At 34.5% G+C, this 21,299-nt stretch overlaps 3 protein-coding genes across 16 annotated transcripts in view; 2 read left to right on the plus strand and 1 right to left on the minus strand.

The window, feature by feature from the left end:
- The window catches only part of LOC124451417, a 115,155-nt gene extending 104,375 nt beyond the window's left edge, over nt 1-10,780 (plus strand). For all 14 annotated transcript variants that reach the window (XM_047002032.1, XM_047002029.1, XM_047002022.1 and 11 more), the window contains one exon: nt 6,230-10,780. In XM_047002032.1, coding sequence (XP_046857988.1) covers nt 7,530-10,490 — 2,961 coding nt within the window. In that variant the 5' untranslated portion in view covers nt 6,230-7,529 and the 3' untranslated portion in view covers nt 10,491-10,780. The remainder of the gene's footprint in view (nt 1-6,229) is intronic.
- A 1,399-nt stretch (nt 10,781-12,179) lies between these two features.
- LOC124451418 lies at nt 12,180-13,386 on the plus strand. The gene is made up of 2 exons (XM_047002036.1): nt 12,180-12,494; nt 12,764-13,386. Exons 1-2 carry the CDS (start codon nt 12,182-12,184, stop codon nt 13,348-13,350), a joined length of 900 nt encoding a protein of 299 aa, XP_046857992.1. The 5' UTR covers nt 12,180-12,181; the 3' UTR covers nt 13,351-13,386.
- A 279-nt stretch (nt 13,387-13,665) lies between these two features.
- Nucleotides 13,666-14,958, minus strand: LOC124451163 (protein ALP1-like). Its single transcript, XM_047001794.1, has one exon. The coding sequence runs from the start codon at nt 14,956-14,958 to the stop codon at nt 13,666-13,668; it is 1,293 nt and encodes a 430-aa protein (XP_046857750.1).
- Nucleotides 14,959-21,299: the final 6,341 nt, after the last annotated feature.

Below are 21,299 nucleotides of genomic sequence, written 5' to 3' on the forward strand. Positions count from 1 at the left end.
TTCACAGTTTTCGACCCTGCATTAGAAATTGACGCGGGGGCCGTTGTAGGGTTTTCTTCAACAGACGCTACCGTTGGTTTTATAGTGACATTGCTATTGGAGCATTATTACCTCGTGCGAGCCCTCCGCGCCTCCTTCTTCACCTCTGGTGTCGACGGCGCCTCTCTATCCTACGCTGCCTAATGCAAACGTTGCTGCACTTGTGAGCGGGCATAATGAGGGCATTCAGCTCGGGCGCATAGACGCTCTGAAAAAATTCATCGTCAAGTGGCGGATGGCGATTCACGCTAGACATAAACTTTGTTCGCCATTGACTGTGTTGCATCCCCGGTTGTGTCATCTTGGAGTGACAGTTTTCGTCACCCCCACCCACGCCGGGGGCTACAGACCCAAGCTGTGATCATAATAAATCACTGCGGTGAACATCTCTTTTAAATACAGCCTGTTGTTTGCGAGAGGATGAAGAGAGGGAAAACCAGTATTTGAATAACATGGTGTGTATGAAATAACCGTCGCTGGTATGGAGTGATTGGCATGTAAAACTGGCGCTATGAGCGTCATGAATCTAGCAGAGCATTTCAATGGTCGGAGGTATATTAGCGCGTGGTTGGATGGCAATGCTATAAAATTCGCTTGCCACTTGCGTGACGACAGCGTCACTGTCAGCGGCGGGGATGAGGAATGGCTATGTAAGCATGTTGTTTCGCCCAGGCACCGAGAAAAGCTATTTGAGGAACAGTTGAGATCTCAGGGGGTGGCCTCACCGCTTCCTCCGAGCTGCTCCCGAGGAACTGCAACTGCAAGTTGTGCTTGCGAGGGAGGGAGTAGATGCCCACTTCCGCATGTTGGACTGGGTCCTCGAGGGAAAAACCTCTCGACGGGTACTAAATAATAGAACCCGACGGCCGGCCGCGCGGGCGCTAGGGTGGGCTCCTTGGTTTGGCCTTTGCTATCCGTGCGAATTTTTGTGCTTACTATGTGCTTACTATGTGAACCATGTACGCGAACTAGGGCTGGGGCGCTTAGATTTGTGTATACTTCTTCTCAAAATGTGAAGTGCGCCAGAACTGGCAGTCTATATACTACTATCTCAAGATGTCTTGCCTTGTTTTAAACTAATAAGATCTATAATTACGCTCATAACGCTTCTTTTGTTGCCGAACAGTTACGCCGTAATTTTAAAGTTACAAAAACCGTTTCGTTTTCTCTTGAAATTATTTCTAAGTTTCATTAACAATAGTTAAAATAAGGAAAATCAAAGTATTTGACAAATGGCTTGGTTTACTCAGGTGAATCTTTGGAGAAAGCAAAACAATGATATTTTTGAGTTTCTTTAAATAAATTAATATCTCATATATATTTAAAAATAAATGATTCTTTATGAAACCATGATCAATAGACACAAGAAATAACTATTTACGTTGTTTAAAACATTTACAGTTCAAATGTCAAACATACATTAGATACATTTGTCGGAAAATCGTCGGTCGTAACAGCCAGTGGCGTAGCTAGCGGTCCCGCTACTCCCGCCCTGCAGGAGTAGAAATTTCTCAAAAAAATAATAAATATTCTATTTAGAGATTAGATACACATTATTTCACAAACAATTTGTAATATTATGTTTTATTCGTTCATTTTCACGCTTTTATTTGGTGGTTCGTAATCGTAATTCCAAAAAATCACAATATTTGTATTGCAACCTACCACCCGCCTTTCCTCACCCATTTCAATGCATACTCTCGCGATTTCTCCACGTATTCCGCCTATCTTCAGAGGGCAGAACATACAATACAATTCTATATGAGAAGTTTTGAATTCTGGTTGGCTAAGGTACTAGGCGCATACTCAAATCTGCTGTTTTTATAGTCGAACTCCCGCTATTTTAAATTGGCGGAGGTTGTAATTATTCAACCTTCTAATATACGAGTACAGTGGTTAGTAATTATCAAATTAAGAGATCATTGTCGGTATTAATTTTCTATTGTCCTTACTCTGAAAATGCTACTTTGTATTTGTGTATGACACAATGGTTTTAAGTGCAACTGCGATTTGTTCAACTGATGTTAATATAGGAAATAGCTAATTACCTAAACCGTTCTCTGCTCGATCGTCGGTCGAACAGAATGTTATCGTTCACGAAAGGCCTACTCCTGATTTAACAATCCAAAATAAGGGACGAGCATTTTAGAGAAGAGGCGAAGGACTGGCTGTGTGACTGTACAACCTTAGAGAAAGTGTTTCGTTGGCCATGTCTAATGTTTTCCCGGAAAACATCGCCATCATGGACTAAGAATGGCTACAACGATATGCGAAGTATTATGTCTGATGCTAAGAAACATGAGAAAATCTAAATCGCATTTGACTGCTTTAAAGACATGGAAAACGTATGTAGCTAGTGAACGAATTGATTGTCTTATGTCTTTTGCGAGAAGAAGCGAGATTAAGCGTCACAATGACAAGTTAAGACAAAATCGAGAAATTTTAAAAACTGTTACTGAGAAAGTGCAGCATTTTTCAAAGCAAGAGTTGCCATTTAGAGGTCACGATAAGTCCGAAGGTAGCTTGAACAAAGTTAAGCATAGAGAGTTGCTCGAATATTTTGCTTATTTGATTCTGCCTTTGAGCGTCGAATGCACAGTAGACTAGCAGAAGCTGATATAGTTAGTGACAGAAGATTTAATGGAGTCTCCCCAGAATTTCAAAATGATCTTATTAGAAAGGAAATAAATGATTGCACATTTATGAGTATACAGGTTGATGAAGCATCTGATGTTTCCACCAAAGAGCAGTTAAGTGTTATTGCTCGGTTTGACAAATCAAGTAAATTATTGAGAGGCAATTAGGATTTGTGGATGCAAATATGAACAGAAATGCCACAACAATATCACAAGTTGTCAAAGATAAATTTGGTTAGTATTCTGATATTAAAGAAAAACTGGTTTTGCAAACATATGTCATGTCTGGCCATATCAATGCTGTTCAAGCATTGGTTCGACAAGAGTATCCTTTTGGCCACTTTGTTCATTGTGCAGCTCATAGATTGAACCTGGTCCTATGTCAGTCAGCCTCATCAATTTCTCCTATTAAAATCTTTTACATTAACATAAGTACATTTAGCACATTTACAAGCAATGCCCCAAAGAGAAAAGCTTTTCTCACATCAAACAAGCTTGAGTTTCTAGCCCCTGGTGAAACAAGATATTATTATCGCTCTAGATTAATCAATGTATTGTACAAAAACTATGAAAAATTTCTAAATATTTTTGAGGGGGTTCTTGAACAACCAGCTGGGTGGGATGATGAGTCATTGAGTAAAATAAGTGGCTTACAGCATTATTTTAATGCTTTCTCTTTTTTTCTATTGTGTGTTCTAAACAGGATTTTAGAACAGTCCACAATTTTGTATTCCATAATTCAAAATTGAGAAACCCATTTTAATTATGGCATAAGCAAGATTGACAATTTCAAGCTGTTTATTGTATCACTTCGCACAGATCAAGCTTTCACCGAGTTTTATCAATCTGCACTAGAAAAAGTAGGCCCACCAGCAAACAGAGCAGATAGTAGATACAATTACAAACAGCTTTATTTTGAGATTATTGATTCCATTAAAGGCATGTTAAGTGAACCATTTCGAGTTTTTAGGTCTTGTAAATCCTATACTATTTTCCCCATGAAAGGGCATAGTTCCACGGGATAATTTCAATCTTCTTAAGGATAAATATAGTCCTCTTTCTGACATCCCAACTTTTGAGAGTCAACTTTCCTTCATTTACAACGACAAGGACTTTCAGAAAGAGTGCAGTAATGAGGTGCTTAAATACATACACAAATTTAATCTCCAGTCGAGTTAACGTCAAGTGGTAAATTTGTTAAAATTGAATGGTGTCCATGCAGTGGCTAGTGCTTCAGTAGAGAGGTTGTTTTCTTGCTTGAAAAGAGTGAAAAGCTATTTGAGGAATAGAATGGGTTAAGGTCGGCTTAGCTCTTTGTGTAGAATGTCTATTCACAAAGATATCGTTGAACAAAAAGAGGATTCAGAGGTGTTGCATAATAAAGTGGTTGAAAAATTTGTAGAAACACCCAGGAAGCTGGCCTTTCTTTATAAATGATGGGTATAGTATGTGTTTTGATATTAGTTCTTATAATACATGGTACTTCACTGAGAAAATTAAGCATAACTCTAAAGAATAAAGCCATTCCTGTCTACCTGCCCCAATCTAAACAAGTGTAAACTAACAAGTAAAATGCTAAGAACAATCTCTCCCTATGCATTTTAGGAAGTATCGTTTACTATGTTATTTTTGTGCTAATCCAAATTTCTTCTGTTTATTCAGGGGCAGTGATGAGTTTGATTCATTATGTTTTAGGGGACAATTGCCTCTTGCGTAACGTTTCTTTAGTACCTTTTAGTACGACCATTAGTACCTTTTCAATGGGTTGCAGTTTCGACAATTGCCACATTAAGAATGCAGCTAATAAAAACGTGTTTTTATAACTTATTGTGCAGCAAATAATTCGCCCTCCAAATTACAGGAAATGCTGTTCCCAAAGCTATGGAGCTCAAAATTTTCCAGGGGAGCATAGTGGGGGTCGCGCCTTTAGCACGAGATGGTGGCGGGAGTTACTATTTTTCTTTGCTACGCCACTGGTAACAACCACAAATAGTCTTAAAATAATACTGTGAAAAAATGATTGAAAAACGTCACAATCCTTAAATACAGTTCCAGAATATTTTTAGTAGTTTTTGCTAAAAAACACTTGAGAAAAACGACGATTTTTTTGAAAGCAAACATGTTTCGACATTTTCAGAATGCCATCTTCAGTGCAGAATGGTTAGTGTTAAGTAATATGATACGTAATATGATATGAATAAATTAATTACAATGAATAGGATATGATTTAGTTACAAAATTATAAAATATTTACAAAAAAGGAAAAGAAAAATAAGTATTAAGAACTTATAACAAAAAATATTATTATAAAGTAAATATAGTGTTGTAGTGGTGAACTTGGATATTTAAATCGGGATTAGTTTTATTAATGTGTAGAGCTTCCTTGATTTTGAGTGAGAAAGTGGATTAATCAGTGTCGATGATTTTAAAACAGGAAGGTGAGAATTTGTTTTACATGAATTACATCCCGTAATTCCCGCTATATTGCTGAAACTTCTCGCCAATTATCTACCAGGATAAAGAAACATACTCACACAGACAAAAACTCCACTATCTACAAACATCTTCAAGCCTCTCCTTCATGTAAAAACAAATTCTCACCTTCCTGTTTTAAAATCATCGACACTGATCAATCCACTTTCTCACTCAAAATCAAGGAAGCTCTACACATTAATAAACTAATCCCGATTTAAATATCCAAGTTCACCACTACAACACTATATTTACTTTATAATAATATTTTTTGTTATAAGTTCTTAATACTTATTTTTCTTTTCCTTTTTTGTAAATATTTTATAATTTTATCATATCCTATGAATGTTTTATGCAGTGCGGTGTTTGAAATTTAATGAGATATGATCTTCGCACTTAGCTGGACAATTTAAGCAATCGTCTCAGGACCTGAAAAAATCAGGTGACTCAACGGGATTCGAACCCATGAGCCCAACAATATTGACCTGCTCACCACTGTGTGACTTCATAGCTCAGTGGTCAGAGCACTGCACCGGCACCGCAGAGGTCATGGGTTCGAATCCCGTTGAGTCACCTGATTTTTTCAGGTCCTGAGACGATTGCTTAAATTGTCCAGCTAAGTGCGAAGATCATATCTCATTTAATTTAAATCATATCCTATTCATTGTAATTAATTTATTCATATCATATTACGTATCATATTACTTAACACTAACCATTCTGCACTGAAGATGGCATTCTGATAATGTCGAAACATGTTTGCTTTCAAAAAAATCGTCGTTTTTCTCAAGTGTTTTTTAAAATTGCTGCTAATTAGTTTTTGCTAAGTTTTAAATAAGTAAAACAAGTGTGTAGGTTGAAGTGATTGAAGAAATATCATGTTTGTCATAACAAGATTATTTCGAAAAATAAATTGTTGATGACATCGTATTTATTTTAATTTTTTATACGAAAGATATAAAAGAGAAGGACTATTTATAAAATTTCTTGTAATATTGTTTTTTATTAATCCCTTCCATGTTGTGTTAATTTTGCACATTGTATATTGATGCTTTTTGCAAAAACTCATTCTTCATTTTTAGTTTGAAAAATGGACTTACCTCCTAATAAATTAAAGATTGAGGCAAACGGATCTCGTTTAAGTAAACTCTTGATAAATAAAGGAACACAAGCTTTGAAAACAACATTGCAGTTTAATATAAATTTTCGTTCGTCAAACCTAAGCGATGAACTTAATAAACCCTCAAATAAAAGTACATTGGAATCATTAAGAAAAAGAAACGTCATCAACAAAGAGCAATGGAACCTTCTTTACCCATCAACTGATTTGCCAAACCTTGAAAACTGTGATATTTCATTATTGACTGTCTTATTACGTAACATATGTGGTCTAACAGCGCCACATGGTGGATGGGATAATCTTCCTTCCTCTTCAGACTCTTCAATCTCAGCAAATATTGCAAGAATAAAGTTTTATCGAAACAAAGTGTATGGTCACATAACAACAACTAGTGTAGATGACAGTGAGTTTGAGTACTTGTGGCAAGAAATTTCAAAGGCATTGGTTGGTCTGGGTATTCAACAAACTGAAATAGATGAATTAAAGAAATCTCCTCTCAGTACTGATGAAGTAAAATATATTGATATATTGAAAAACTGGTGTAATGCAGAAGATGTGGAAGGATTGAGAAAAGATGTTGCAGAAAACAAAAAAAATGTTAATGAAATGAAAAATGAAGTGGAGAAAATTAAAGAAAGCATGTCAACAAAAGCTGATGTAGCAGAAATGAAACAAGAGTTGGCAACCAAATTCAATTTAATAGAATTAAGAGAAATGTTACTTGGAAAAACATGTTCCAATCTTGCGAAGTGTAATTTCAAAGGTCTTTTAGAAGATCTTAACAAGAAATACCTTGAAGGCACAAGACAATGGTTATTTGAAAAACTCGACACTTGGTTTAACGATAGAAGGGAAAATGCTTCTAATGTCATGATTTTAATTGCTGGTCCCGGCGTTGGTAAAAGTGTGTTTGCTGCTGAGTTGTGTCGACGATATTCTGAAAAGAAGAAACTTGCTGCTTATCATTTCTGCAGATATAATAGATCAGATTATAGAGATCCTCGAAAATTGATAGAATCATTGGCCAGTAGCATGTGTGATACAATATCAAATTTTAAAAGTAAACTGAATGAAGAATTACAGAGAAATAATTCCAAAGAATCGATCACCGATAAATTCCTTGTTTTATTAAATAATCCATTGCATTCATTGGAAGGTCATGAACCAATGCTTTTGGTTATTGATGCCTTAGATGAAAGTCAAGTTGAGGGCAAAAGTGAATTGTTGGAATTGATTACTGATGAATTTGGCCGACTGCCTAAATGGATAAAATCTTCATCACCAGTCGTCCAGAACTTCCTGTTCAAAAGGAGTTGAAAGACATGAATCCTGTGGAAATTACAACTTCTCCTCGTGATAAAAACAACGAAAAAGACCTGGAAAAGTATTTGGAACATCAGTTGAACAATCGTGTGCAGAGATATCGCCACGTTCCATCGTCATTAGTTGAAAAATGTGAAGGATCATTTCTTTATGCGTATCACGCACAACTGAGCTTAAAGAAAGAAAATATTGAGCTTACAGGCGAGAAAATTGATCAATTGGTCCCTAGTGGTTTAAGCGGTGTTTACACAAAGCAATTTAAAAGAGTAAAAGATTTAGCGAAAGAAAGTCCCGTAAATTCTGTTATCTCAGAAACTACTTTCATGCAATTTCTTGAATTGTTGGCTGCCTGTCGGGAGTTTTTACCAATAACTTTACTGTTTAGCTATTTAGGTTTTTCTGGTGACATCAAGTTTGAAGTCCGCAGTAAAATCATTGAACCGTTATCTCAAATTTTGCCAGTTTACAACAATTGTTTAACCGTGTATCACAAATCTCTCATTGATTGGTTGAAATCAGATGGTTACGAACAGCATGAGTTTACAGTTAATCCAAAAAATGGTCATAACTTCTTATGGTATGCTTGTGAGAAAGTGTTTAAACACATCAAGTCGATGAACATTTTTAAAGTTCAGATGAACACTGCTATGATTAAATATGCTTTAAAGAATGGAATCTATCATATGTCAAAATGTGGCGAAAATGTTGACTTTAGCTGGGCAGTAGATATCAAAGTGGTTTGTGCGAGGTTAATAGGTGTGGAAGACATTAAAATTTATACCATTAGATCAGAATTAATTGAAGTCATTAACGAACGACGTACTTTCTTGAAAAAATATGTACTTGAGGAAGCCCTAATTTATTTGCTTACGACACGGCAATATGCGAGGCATGACTTTGATGAAAGCTTACTTTATTTACAACTTATTGCCAACAGAATTCATGGCAGTAACGAAAAAAGATTATTGGCAAGGGATTTATTGAAACAAGGAAAGTTTGTTTGGTTTGAGGACTTAGACTCAACATATTTGACAAACCATCATCATTTGACTGTCTCCTTGGGTGCTAACGTTACATCTCTTTGTGTGTCGTCCAATGAAGAACTTCTTGCTGTAGGATATGAAAATGGTCAAATATCTATTTTTGAACTTCCAGAATTTACAGAAAGATGCACTCTAGGCACTGCGCTCGATGATTCAATGTTGGAAAAGTGGGATTATGTAGACACATTTATAACCCAGCATAACATCTATCCCATTCCATCACTTCGTTTTGTACGTGGAAACATCAGTTGTTGCTCCTTTTCACCTACCGGAAATAGACTGGTAACTAGTGATGTATCTACTAAAATAAAGTTGTGGGACGTTAGCAATGGACGTTTGTTATCATGTTTACAGTCAGATGATGTCGTTAATCGTTGCTCTTTCTTAGATTCTGGTTTGTTTATTACAGCAGAATATGTAAAAGATTATAATGCTTTCAAAAAACCTGTAGATGTGTTCACTGCATGGAGTTCATTAACATTGCAAAGAATTGATCGACGCTGCGTTGTTGATTACCAAGAACTACAGTGTACCGATAAATATTCAGAGTTCTTTAATTCAGAAATCGCCGAGACTTCGTATGTTTTTCAATTCCCAAAGGCAATCGATATTTTTTCAAGAAAATATATACATTTACAACGTTTACATTTAGTGACAACACACCATTATCGTCATTGCATTTTTTATCATACAAACCAGAATGTAAAGCTTTCTGAAATCACTCATTTGACAAAATACAACGATCAAGGAGAAATCGAGTTTTGTTTACCACAAGTTAGGTGTTCATGTCCTGATACGAATCATAAAAAAGTCCATCCCATCTCGTTTAGAGAATTTTACGTTGTGACGTATTTATCCAAGCTTAAAATTTTCAAAACTGATCATCTTTCAAAACCTTCACTTATCTTTGAGAAATTTGAAATTAAATGTTGTTGTTTTTCACCGGATGGATCTTTTTTTGCTGCTTTTGCTGTTGGTGACCACGTCAACATTCATATTTGGAGCATTGAACGTTGCACTATTATTCAAACTGTACCAATGCAACTGAAGGATGCATTAGGATGTTGGTGCTCGGATGGTTTACTGTGGATATGGGATGGTTCAGATCATCTTATGAAGATATCAACTTCATCTGAAAATTTTTTAAATTCTACTCAAGCAAAGCATGTCAACATTGGATTTAAACCTAAAGAAATCTTAACATTTGGTGATGTCTTAGTTTGTATTGACGAAGAAAAGTTTGTTCAAGTTGTTAGAATTACCAAGGGTGAGATACAATACAACAAAAGACTTCCTGTCGATAGTTCAAAATTTAAAGCAGCAGCTGTATCACCTGATAATTCTCTTATTTTAACTGTAAACAAAACAGAATGCACATTATGGGAATGGAGAAGTAACAACAATAAACTTTACTTGAAACCTTGGCGTCCTGCAAAATTACCCATAACAGCTAACATTGAACGATTTGTATCTCAACAGAGAACTGTAAATGATCTAGAGTTCAAGTGCTGTATAAGTGATAGTAAACAAGCAGCCATAGCAGTCAAAGACTGCTTCGACCTGGATTATATGGTGGACTTTTATGTAATTACTTTTCACGAGAATGGTGTTGTGAATACGTTTTTGTATAATGTCAGGAAATGTTATGTGTACTCCAACCTAATCGCATACAAATCTTATTGCATTGTAGGGCTTCATGGGTCATTGGTTGCTGTAGATTTAAAGAGTAGTGAAGTATGCGCTAAATTTATAACTTCACTGTCTAATATAACTATGCATTCCAACACAGGAACTTTAGCTATAGTTCGCAATTCAATTTACAGTATTCAATTTTTAAAACTTAATGTTCCTGAATAAATACATCAACTCAAACTTTAATAGTAAATTCAAAAAGCTGTTGAGACAATTGCACATAGACGTTGATGGTCGTAAGGATGGTTGCTTGTTTCCACCTACTATAGTTTTCTACAGAAGAAGTATACTTATTCTACCAGGCAATCTTTAAGAAATTATCTATATTTACCAAAAATAAATTTGGACCAATTTTGCAAAAGATCTTTTAAATTTATCGGTACTATTTCTTGGAATGTCTTACCTCCTGCTATTAAAGAATGTAAAATATTATCTATGTTTTGCAATAATCTGAAGCGATTTATAATTGCTTTTTATTACACAAATGACTTGTATTTGAAAAGAACGCTTCTATACTAATTGATCATGAATATTTGTTTATTCCTTTCTAAGATTCTACTTGTAATCTTCATAAATGAATTGTCATTTAAACAGGGCATCCTTTAGATTAGACTACTACTGTAAGATGCTCTGTCAAACTTATTATTATGTATTGTATTTCTGAACAAATTTCATGTTGATGATTTACTTTTTAATAAAAATGTATGGTTAGATAATTTGGTTATTTTTATTTAACAAATAGATAACATTTAACCGTTGTCTATACAGTTATAGATACACGGGTATGACGTCATTGTGATAAAAACAGAGTGGCCACGAGCCGCCGGGAAATCAATGTTTGAAAACCGGGTTTTTTCTTTTCTTTTTGCTCAAATGCGTCCAATGCTTCAACTGGGCATTCTTAATTTCTTTATTTGCCCATTCAGGAATATATTCAGGTAAATATTCAAATAAATTCTCCGTTCGTTTGTCATTTAAAAACAAAGAATTTTCTGTGAGCTCAATTCCGTGTGTCTGTCCTGTTATAGATCATAGCTGTCGAGTTTTATGGTCATTAGTTGAAAAATGTGAGATATCATTTTTGTTTCTTTATTATGTACAAAATGACCTTAAAGACAGAAAATGTTATATACTGTCAACAATTCCCGTATGTAAGAACATCATGACGTCATGTCAATAACTGTGATGAAAATTAATAAAACTTTTACGTTTTTGACATAAGTTCATTTGAATTGAGAAATTAAATTTTTTTGGATAATATTTTCTTGATTAAAATGTTAAAGATTATTAATTCTCACTTTCTGTCTTCAATAGTTAAAATAAAATTTATCATCATGATGTTGGGGTTGATACAACCACAGAATAGATATATACAGAAGCGCCACTCGATGTCGGAACCTTTGATGTTCGTGTCCCCAGCATCCGGGCAACTATACATGGCGGCCATGCCAACGTTTTGCATGACATTCGAATCACCAAAATTGTCTACCCAGGTGTTTTAAACTATCAGAAGCGATGCTGCATGGCCACTATGAAAGTCATCTGATGCCAAAATATTTTGTATTCATCACAGTTGTGACTTGTGAAGCTTGAATGACTTTTTGAGCAAGTTGGAGCATAAAGGCCAATTTCCATTACAATCGCTTTGCCCGCGCGGGCGAAGCGAACATTTTTGAGCATGCGCTGTGTGAATATTGTCGACAGCGCGCGTCTTCGCCTGAACACTGGCGTGCACGCTTTGAAAGTTAAAAATTTTTTACTTTCTTGGCGAAGTCGCGCGTCCAAAGATACACGTGATTGGTATTAACCAATCACACCGCATACTACAAAAGCAATCAATGCAATGTATGATAAACATGGCGGAGTTTAACAATTCATCTTTTATAAACATGCAAGTCGCTAGTACATCAGGTATGTGGAGGCGACCCGTATCAATGGAACAAGGGCAAACCATAGCTCCAAGTCTTCCACCACTGGAAGCACAAAATTTGCTGGAATCCCAACAGCTTGATTTGGAAGAAAAGGACGATGATGAACAACTAGACGAGCATTTGGTGGAAGAAGTTCACAGATACCGAATACTGTGGGACACATCATCAAGAGGGTATAAAGACACAGTAAAAAAGAACCAAGCCTGGAAAGAAATATCTCTCAAATTAAACAGGAATGGTGTGTATGACTTTGTTAATCCTTCATAATTGGTAAATAACTAAATGTAGATGCAGATTAATGATTTAACACTCCACAAGATATGTTTCACAAACTTGTGAATAGGTTTTTGAGTACTTGGCGTCTTTCAGTAATTACATGAAGCATGCATTAACTTCTGTGTTAAAAGTTTGAGTTTATGTTTGTTGATTTTGCATAATATTACCAGCTGGTATAAAATGACTAAAAAGCCAGGAGTTAATAAATACAAATGCACTCCTTACTTTTAGCTGATATTTTGAAGCGCAGATGGAAGAACTTACGAGATGGTATGATGAGATGTCTGAAGAAAATAAAAGATGCTGAAAAATCAGGGGCAGGTGCTTCTAAAACACCATCATGCAAGCTGTTTGAGAATCTACTTTTCCTTAAAGACTTTGTTTCTAATCGAGAAACAACTAGCAATATTACTCTATCTAATGAAATTATTAATACTGATTCTGGAAGTATAAGTGATGACAGCTTTGCACCTTCACCTCCACTACTTGCTTCGGGATCAACACCTGATATGTCGACTTATAAAACTCGTTGTAACAAAAAGAAAGCTCATGCTGGTCCAGATATACTGACCAACCAAACACCAAAGCGTACAACAAAGAGATCTGACCGTCAAGATAAAATAGACTTGCTTCTTGTCAATGCATTATCTCAGTCAGATGAACAGAAACAACAAACACAAGACTGGAGAAGTAGCAATCATTTGTTCTGCAACAGTATTGTTGAAATATTGGAGAAACTACCACCCAAGAAAAATAGGATGGCCAGGGTAGAAATACAACAAGTGTTAATGAAATATGAATTTGATGAGAATGAGTAGAATGAAATTTGAATTTACAAAAGCTGATGGTTATGTTCAGAAAAAATATGACCAATGTATTATGTGTGTCATTTTTTTGTTGTAAAAATTACATAAAAGAAAAGAAGTTAACATATTTCCTCCATTTTTTATTTTAAACCTTAATCTAGGAAAATTTCAGTCTACTTATTATAAACATTTTGATTTGATGAAAATATATAAACATATAAATAATGAAATAATGTTCTGTTATGACCTTTATTGAAATTAGTAGACCCACACAGATAATAAGTTTAATATTGTCTGTAGACTTGCATCAAACGTTGGTGGTCAAACTCAATAATTTATGTTGAAACTGTCAGATGTGCTTGTAACAGCTGCCTGTTGCCATGGAACATATCCAGCATTCGAATTAAAATAATCTCGAAAATTATCGCGAACATTTTTTGCATTAACTGAATAATTATTGGATCCCAAGTTCGTGACATCCTGAAGACCAGGGCAGTTGTTCCCTTGCCTCCTCCAAAGCCCTTCTCTCACATGGCCTTCGCATTCAACATCAATATAATCATGTGGACAGTATGAGTTATTAATCTCAGAATGTCTACCAGCCATCAAAAAGTTGTGTAGTACAGTGATAGCCTTTGTAGCTTCAACAGCAACCTCAACACTTGCAGTAATTGCACATCTAAACAATCTGAATCTTGATGTTGCTATTCCAAAAGCATTCTCAACAATTCGTCTAGCTCTTGAAAAACGATAATTCGCAATTTTTTCAGGTAATTGAATGACACCTCTCGGATAGGGTTTAACCATATATGTTCGTAATGGGAATGCATCATCTCCCACAAAAACGTATGGAAAATGTTTGTTTGTGCCTGGCAGTGTTCGTTCAGGTGGTAAATTCAACATGTTGTTCTCCATTGCAATGCCAAGGTTGCTGCTGGCAAATACACTTCCATCACTAAGCCTTCCGTAATCGCCAATGTCAACCATAATAAACTCATATTTTGAATTGACTACTGCCATCAAGACAACACTGTGAAATTTTTTGTAGTTGAAAAACATGGAACCTCCTCTTGGGGGGCATTGTATGGTAACATGTTTCCCATCAATTGCACCCACGCAATTTGGAAAGTTCCATCTAACTTCAAAGCCACGAGCCAGCTCAATCCATCCATTAGGTGTTTGAGGAACATTCAAATACTTTTTAGCACAAAGTACTTCCCATAATACTTGACATGTTTCTTTGACAACCCGCCCAACAGTGGCAGCACTTAATCGAAAACTTGCTGCAATAGAAATGAATGCATCACCAGTAACTAAGTACCTCAATGTTACTGCAAGTCTTTCTTCTGGCCCAATGGCTTCTTGCCGGGCTTTCCAACGTGTGATTCTTGGTGCAAATAAGCCAAGTAGCTCTTCAAACTTACTTGGTATCATTCGAAACATTTGAAAGAAAAACTCGTGGTCGAATAACATTGCCTCACGTACCAAAGTATGATATTCCCCTTTTGCTTTTCTATTTAAGTATATATTCCTTATCCAAAAACGCTTTCTATTTTTCCTTCTTTGCAACCGTCGCCTTAATGAAATCAAAATAAGTAGTCTCCTATTTAAAGCCGCCATCTTGGAAAAAAGTGATTTTTAAACGAACGCGCGAAGCCGCCAAGACCAATCAATGGAAATTGCATTGTGTACGCGCGTGCAATTTGTGATCACGCCCGCTAGGACCGCGCGGGCAAAGCGATTGTAATGGAAATTGGCCTTAAGCAGCAGCATGTTGGCCTCCACCAATAAAGTGCTTGAATAGCAATTTGTAAAACATATACTGCCATATGGTCGACATGACTTGACTTTGTTATTTCTGCCTTTTTAAATTCAATCAGGAGATTATTTATATATTTGACATGGATGCTTATTGATGATGTGAGAAGTGAACATAAAAAAGCTTCCTGAATGCTTTTGTGAATTGGATTGGTGTTGGCTTGGCACAGTTTCCCCCCTGTCAAATGCTTTCTGGTGTATCTGTGTTTCACCTTTTGGTAAACATTTTACTGTGTAAAGTATTACAATATAAATAATGGCATTAAGAGTAACTATAACTGGTTTTTGTCAGAATAAGTTCTGTTTGTGACATGATTACTTACAATAAAAATTTTAATTTCCTGAATGAAGTTTATGGATTTTAGCAAAAATTAAATTTTCGAGCCCTTTGTTGCAATAATTTCTCTCTGCTGGTTGATCAATGCGGTGATTCAAACATAATTCTAATCATTTTTCACATACAATTGTTGGTCACAACTCACAAGTGAAGTTTAACCAAAGAGCCAAAGAGGTAAGCTGTAGGAGCTTGACAATATGTTTAACATAATGGTAAAGTTGTTAATTTAATTGTAACAATTTATCAATAACTTCATTCTTTAAAAAATTGTAATTTCATATATTGTTTATTAAAAATAAGACAACAAAAAACATCTTTATTTGTAAGTTAATACAAATTTGACAGACAGATAGCCACAGGAACTCAATATACAATTACATATAAAAACTTTCAATTACAATTATGCAGACAAGCTACATTGCAAATAAAAAGCCCCGATTCAAGAATCAAATATAAATTAGTTTAGTCCAAATTTTATACTAATAACGTCTTCATCTGAAGAACGTTCTTTACGCACAGTAGGTCTTTTATCGCTTCTATCAAATCCGTTGACCATTCTAATAGGGAACTCTTTACTAGAAAATACAGAAATGGAATCACACTAAACATATTTATTACTTTTGTCCTAAATTATAAATTCTTAGGGCAACTGCCGTTCAATATAAGAGACTTTCTAAACATGGATCTCGCATATAATTCAAGGCAAGAAACTATAAAACCCGTAAAATTATATTTGACGAACGTATTTTACAACAAAACTGTCTCTCACCGAATATGCTTGGTATCCTATCCGATGGCATTAAAAATTTTGTCCATAAGTGAATTTAAATTCGTCAAATTTTCGAAAAACAACTCTTCATAATATTAATCTATATACATTCTGGCCAGTTTATCTGGCTGGAGTAATGGCGGACGCAAAAGATGCGCACTTAAGAGCTGGGTACAAGCATTGAGCTCTATAATAACTGGAGCGGCTATCTCAAGCGCGGCCTTAGATATCTGATGATGCCAAAAAAATGGCGGATTTCGTCCGTTGCCGCTGAGATTTACCGAAATTGACCGCTTTTCCGAAAATTTCACAATTTCCCACTCCCTCCTGAGGAAAGAGTGAGGAAAATGTATGTGTGTAGTATTTGGGATTCGGCAAGCATTTTTTCGATGAAAATCACGATAAAAACCTGCAATTCGTAACAGCGAGTCAACTATGGTTGTCAGTTATCTGCTCCTACGAGGATGCATTTATAACTATCGACGAAAGACCTATATGTCGGCTACACATGTATGAATGCAGATGTGCGTCGTTTTCTTACCAGCGTCAAACTTGTTTGATCGATTAAACTCTTTACTCTATACAAAAAAGTATATCATAGTTCATCTCCACAGTGGTTCACGAGAGAGAAGTTAGCGTATTTGTTATCATTGCTATTTGGCTACTTTTCATGCAATGGGCAATGGCTTTTTTCGCCATAATTGTAGGATTTTTACTTGTTTCTTTAAAAAAGTATATATTAAATCTCTGGATATTTACGGATTTTCTGTAATTGAGTTTCATATGAAATTTCAAAAAGACTCAAGTCTGCATAGGTTTGGTAAATGAAAACAAACAATATTGTATAGAAATTATTTTAAGTAATCTTTTTGTGATGTTCTGAAGTGCAACTGCATCAAATACTTGTGAAGTTGTAGCACATTTTGATTTTGTTGTATTGATATATAAATTGGGCAAAATGCAAATAATCATCAAAACACTTATGCTTCCAATGGTGTTTATAATTCATTTGTAGTTTTAATACTTCTACCTTTCTTTTTCTTTTTGTTTTGTTTTTCCTATGTTTGCAATAAAAGTGCACTATAATTTGAATGATTAACACAGTTTTCACCTCAATAATAAATTTCATAAGCAGTTGTTAGTGCATTTTGTTCTCTGAGTATCCACATTTGGTGTTTTCTTCATACAAGAATGATGAAGTGCAAGTGGATATGTCATAGCAAGGCAATAAAACCAAATGAATTACATACCTATAGTGTACTTTTATGCTAGAAGCTTAGAAGCTTTTTAGAAATTAAAATAATATTGTATTATATTACCTCTATATCATCAATCTCATGATAAGAAATAAGAAGCAAAAAATTTGTAGAAAAGCTTTAAAAAGTGAAAAACTTTTCTTTAAAAAAGTAGCAATAATGCATATGATAAATCTCCATTCTGTACTCTAATAGGTAAATAAGCTCAAACTGTTTCTTGAAGCAAAAACTGTAATAATGAAGAAATATACAGTACAGTAACTTTAAAAGTTTCATCACTGAATCTTTAATGCTTCAGTATAGTGCATTAGATATTAGTAACATTCAAACAACACTCAACTAAAATATTTTGATAAAGATATGACATGATTTAAACATTAAGTTATATAAAACCCAATGGCTTATACAGTTTGAAGCTTCACCTCTGCATCAACTCATCATCAATCTCAGTACAAATGTTTACATAGACACAAACTTTATGGCCTTCCATTTTACATGTTTGTGAATTGACATTTCATTAAGCATCAAAACACACACAACCTTCTTGCCATCTTTCTTTGGATCATGAACTTTAACTTCAAAGCATTCAAGGCATCCTTAGTGAATCCATTGTCTCCATCCATAGAATTTGACCATGATCAAATTAAATAACTCTGGATAGGGCAGACAATAAATCAATTATCTTTACAGCATTATCATTTTTAAGACTCTGCCTGGTCAATAACATCTTCCAGTCATCTTTACTCCTTGATCTTCCCTGCATGTTGTCAGCAAATAGAACATAACAAGCTCTGCTCCAAATCATGGGTACTGGGGCTGATCATTTCTTTTGATACTTACTCACAGAGCAAAATGTGTGCAGGGTCTTTTTTGCTTTAGGGAAACTATTTTGCAAATAGATGGGTAAATTTACGATTTCATGCATCAACAAATGACAGAAAAGTATGCAGAATTTTATAAACAAAAACAGGAAAGCATCAGTATATTTGGCGTTCAAGTCAGTCTTAAAAAATACGATCTTTAATATGTATTTTATGGCTTTTCAAGTGCATGTATAATTGCTTTTCAATCGTTGACGGACTAACAAAACAAACAACTACCTCACCTGTGAGAAGCGATATGTTCCTTTTTGTGGAAACTAAGACATCCAACAATTGAACGATTGAAGTGTTGGCATTATAAAAGAAATGCCAAAAAAGAATCGTCACAGAATATGGAACTATTGATATCCATATTCTGTGATATCGTGTTTGTTTTTGAAAAATTCTTTATAATTTACTATAGACACCAGGGGGAGGTCGAGAATATTATTTTTCTGCAAAGCGATCATTTCAGCGGAAATACGTCCTTTGGCCGCCATTTTTTTGGCATCCTCGCCCCAGTAAAGTTAGCCGCTCTAGTTATTATAGAAATCAATGGGTACAAGTAGGGGACAGATTTTTCGCTGAGTGGCGCTTCTGTATATATCTATTCTGTGATACAACGTTAAATGTACAGTTTCAATTTGTGACAATTGTAAACATAGCAATAAACATTTTACTTATTATAAATATTAAAGCTCAGCAAAGTGCTTTTAAAAGAGCCATTCAATACAAAAATGACGTATAAAAAGAAATATTTATTTAGTAGCGTAACGTTTCGTCTTGGTTCTCAAGACATCATCAGACAGTGCTGAATTACAAGTATAAAGGGATTTATATATATAATAGCTATTTACATAATATTAAATTATATGGGGGATGAAAAAGGTCAAAGTAAAAGTGGGATAAGATGGTATGAAATGGGATAAGTGGAAATCACGAAAGAAATAAAAACACACACAATCACAAAGTATACAGATATGGAGTTTTCTTGTGAATTCCACTTATCCTTGGGATTTATTATTTATAATATGAATTTGATTTCCGCTTGGTATATCCCTGGTCACTATTCTGAAGAATTATTTTAATAATGATTTTAAAGATCCTTGTGCTTTAAACAGTTCACAGATTTTTGTAGTTCTAAGTTTGGGGCATCTTATGAAAAAACATGTAAGATTAGCGTACATTTTGTTGTCTTTTACTGATTGATAAACAACTAAGGTAAACATTGGAATTTTCCAAAATAAACATGTTTCAGCATCTTATGATGTCATCTTCAGTATTAGTGACAATATTATGTATATGATACACCATATATGGTAGTAATGTGATACAGTGATAGTTTATTTAAATATAAGTAGATTATATACAGTAAAATATTGAAATGAATTGATGATAAATGTGTTTACAAATTCTTCTCTATTTTAAAAGTTTAAAATCTTAAGTTCTTAAGTTTTTCGTACTTTACAAAACGGGAGGTATAACTAAGAACAGAGTAGTAAATTTAGGGCCACCTCTCGAGCAAGTGCAACCCTCAACCTTCGGTCTCCGGCTTGCACTGATCTGCTTAAGAGTTATCCCAAAGTTCTCCTCGGTTTGCATAAGCCTGTGCAAAAACATGAAACATCTTTTATTTCTGAATTACATGATCATGCTACATTGAGGCTTCATTTGACAAAATTTAAGGCATTGGCTGCGTTTACACTATATACCAGATTTGCTCATCAAGATATCTTCATTTGGTTTTATGAGGTAACAGTTTGGAGTAAATGCTTATTAAGTTGATAGATTTTAGTCAATTTAATTGTGTTTTTTTAGCATTTAACGATATCACTGACTTTTAATACATAGAAAATTTAACCTGCAGTGATAGCAATTCTATACAGTAAACAGGGCCTTATTTTACTTCATAAATATAAAGTTCGATGTTTGAAACGGGCGTAAAAATTTTGTTCAAAGACGTTAGAGGATTAATTGTTGTATGCTTGAAAGGTCATATGTACCTCAAGGCAATAAAAATAGGAAATTTTATCGTGACGTCAATTTCAGAAGTGTTAAAGTATTTAAATTCTTATGTGTTTACTTTAACGTCAGTCAAGTCGCTTTAACTTTATAGAGAGGAAATGTAAGTACTGTATATTTACTGGCGAACAGGCGAAGTAAGAAATATATGGAAGAAATTAACAGCTCTTGTTAAAACCTCCGTAATGTGAAGGATTTTACTATTCGCGACTAAAAGGTTAAATTTAGAGTGAGAAGTATGCTCAGAAAGGATGGTCCATGATATCTGTACTGTATTGGTTAAATATGGAAGTTACATCACAAATGGAATGTTACAAAGTTATTAAAAGAACATGAAAAACGTCATACGTATGTATGAACATTTACATTGGACTATGAAAACTGACTACATTCTATAAATATAAAAAGAGGTAAAGGCACGTCTGTACAGTATTGGTTAAATATTGAGGTTACATCACAAATGGAATAATAAAAATTTATTAAAAGAACATTGTATAACATGTATGAACATTTATGTTGGACTATGAAAACTGACTACATTCTACAAAGATAGAAAAGAGGAAAATGCAAACGAGGAGAATGGAGAAACATGATCCAGGTTTTAAAGTTTGTAATTATAGTTGACAAGATTTAAATTTAGTTTGCATGAGTATGAGGTTATTATGAAGGATCACGGTGGTCTATTTTTACAATTTGAAGATAAATAAAAAAAATCATGTTTAAACTAGGATTTTGTGATTAAATCTTTCAATTTTTTGCTTTCAATGTAAGAGGTTAAGTGCTGCAAGTGAATAGTTGGTTTTCACTCGTTAATTTTTTGAAATGCATACTAAAATATTTCAGTTTCTAAAGAAAAATTACAACACAATAGTCTATTTTAAAAAGCGTTCATTGAATTT

This window comes from Xenia sp. Carnegie-2017, unplaced genomic scaffold (genome assembly GCF_021976095.1).
Source record: "Xenia sp. Carnegie-2017 unplaced genomic scaffold, XeniaSp_v1 HiC_scaffold_24, whole genome shotgun sequence".
In the NCBI taxonomy this organism is placed as follows: Eukaryota; Metazoa; Cnidaria; class Anthozoa; order Malacalcyonacea; family Xeniidae; genus Xenia; species Xenia sp. Carnegie-2017.

Excerpts from the sequence above, each read along its gene's own strand:
- LOC124451418 (XM_047002036.1), top strand. The coding sequence starts at position 12,182 with ATGGCGGAGTTTAACAATTCATCTTTTATAAACATGCAAGTCGCTAGT. Across the intron at positions 12,495-12,763 it reads TCTCAAATTAAACAGGAATG|CTGATATTTTGAAGCGCAGA; the intron begins GTGTGTATGACT and ends CCTTACTTTTAG.
- LOC124451163 (XM_047001794.1), bottom strand. The coding sequence starts at position 14,958 with ATGGCGGCTTTAAATAGGAGACTACTTATTTTGATTTCATTAAGGCGA.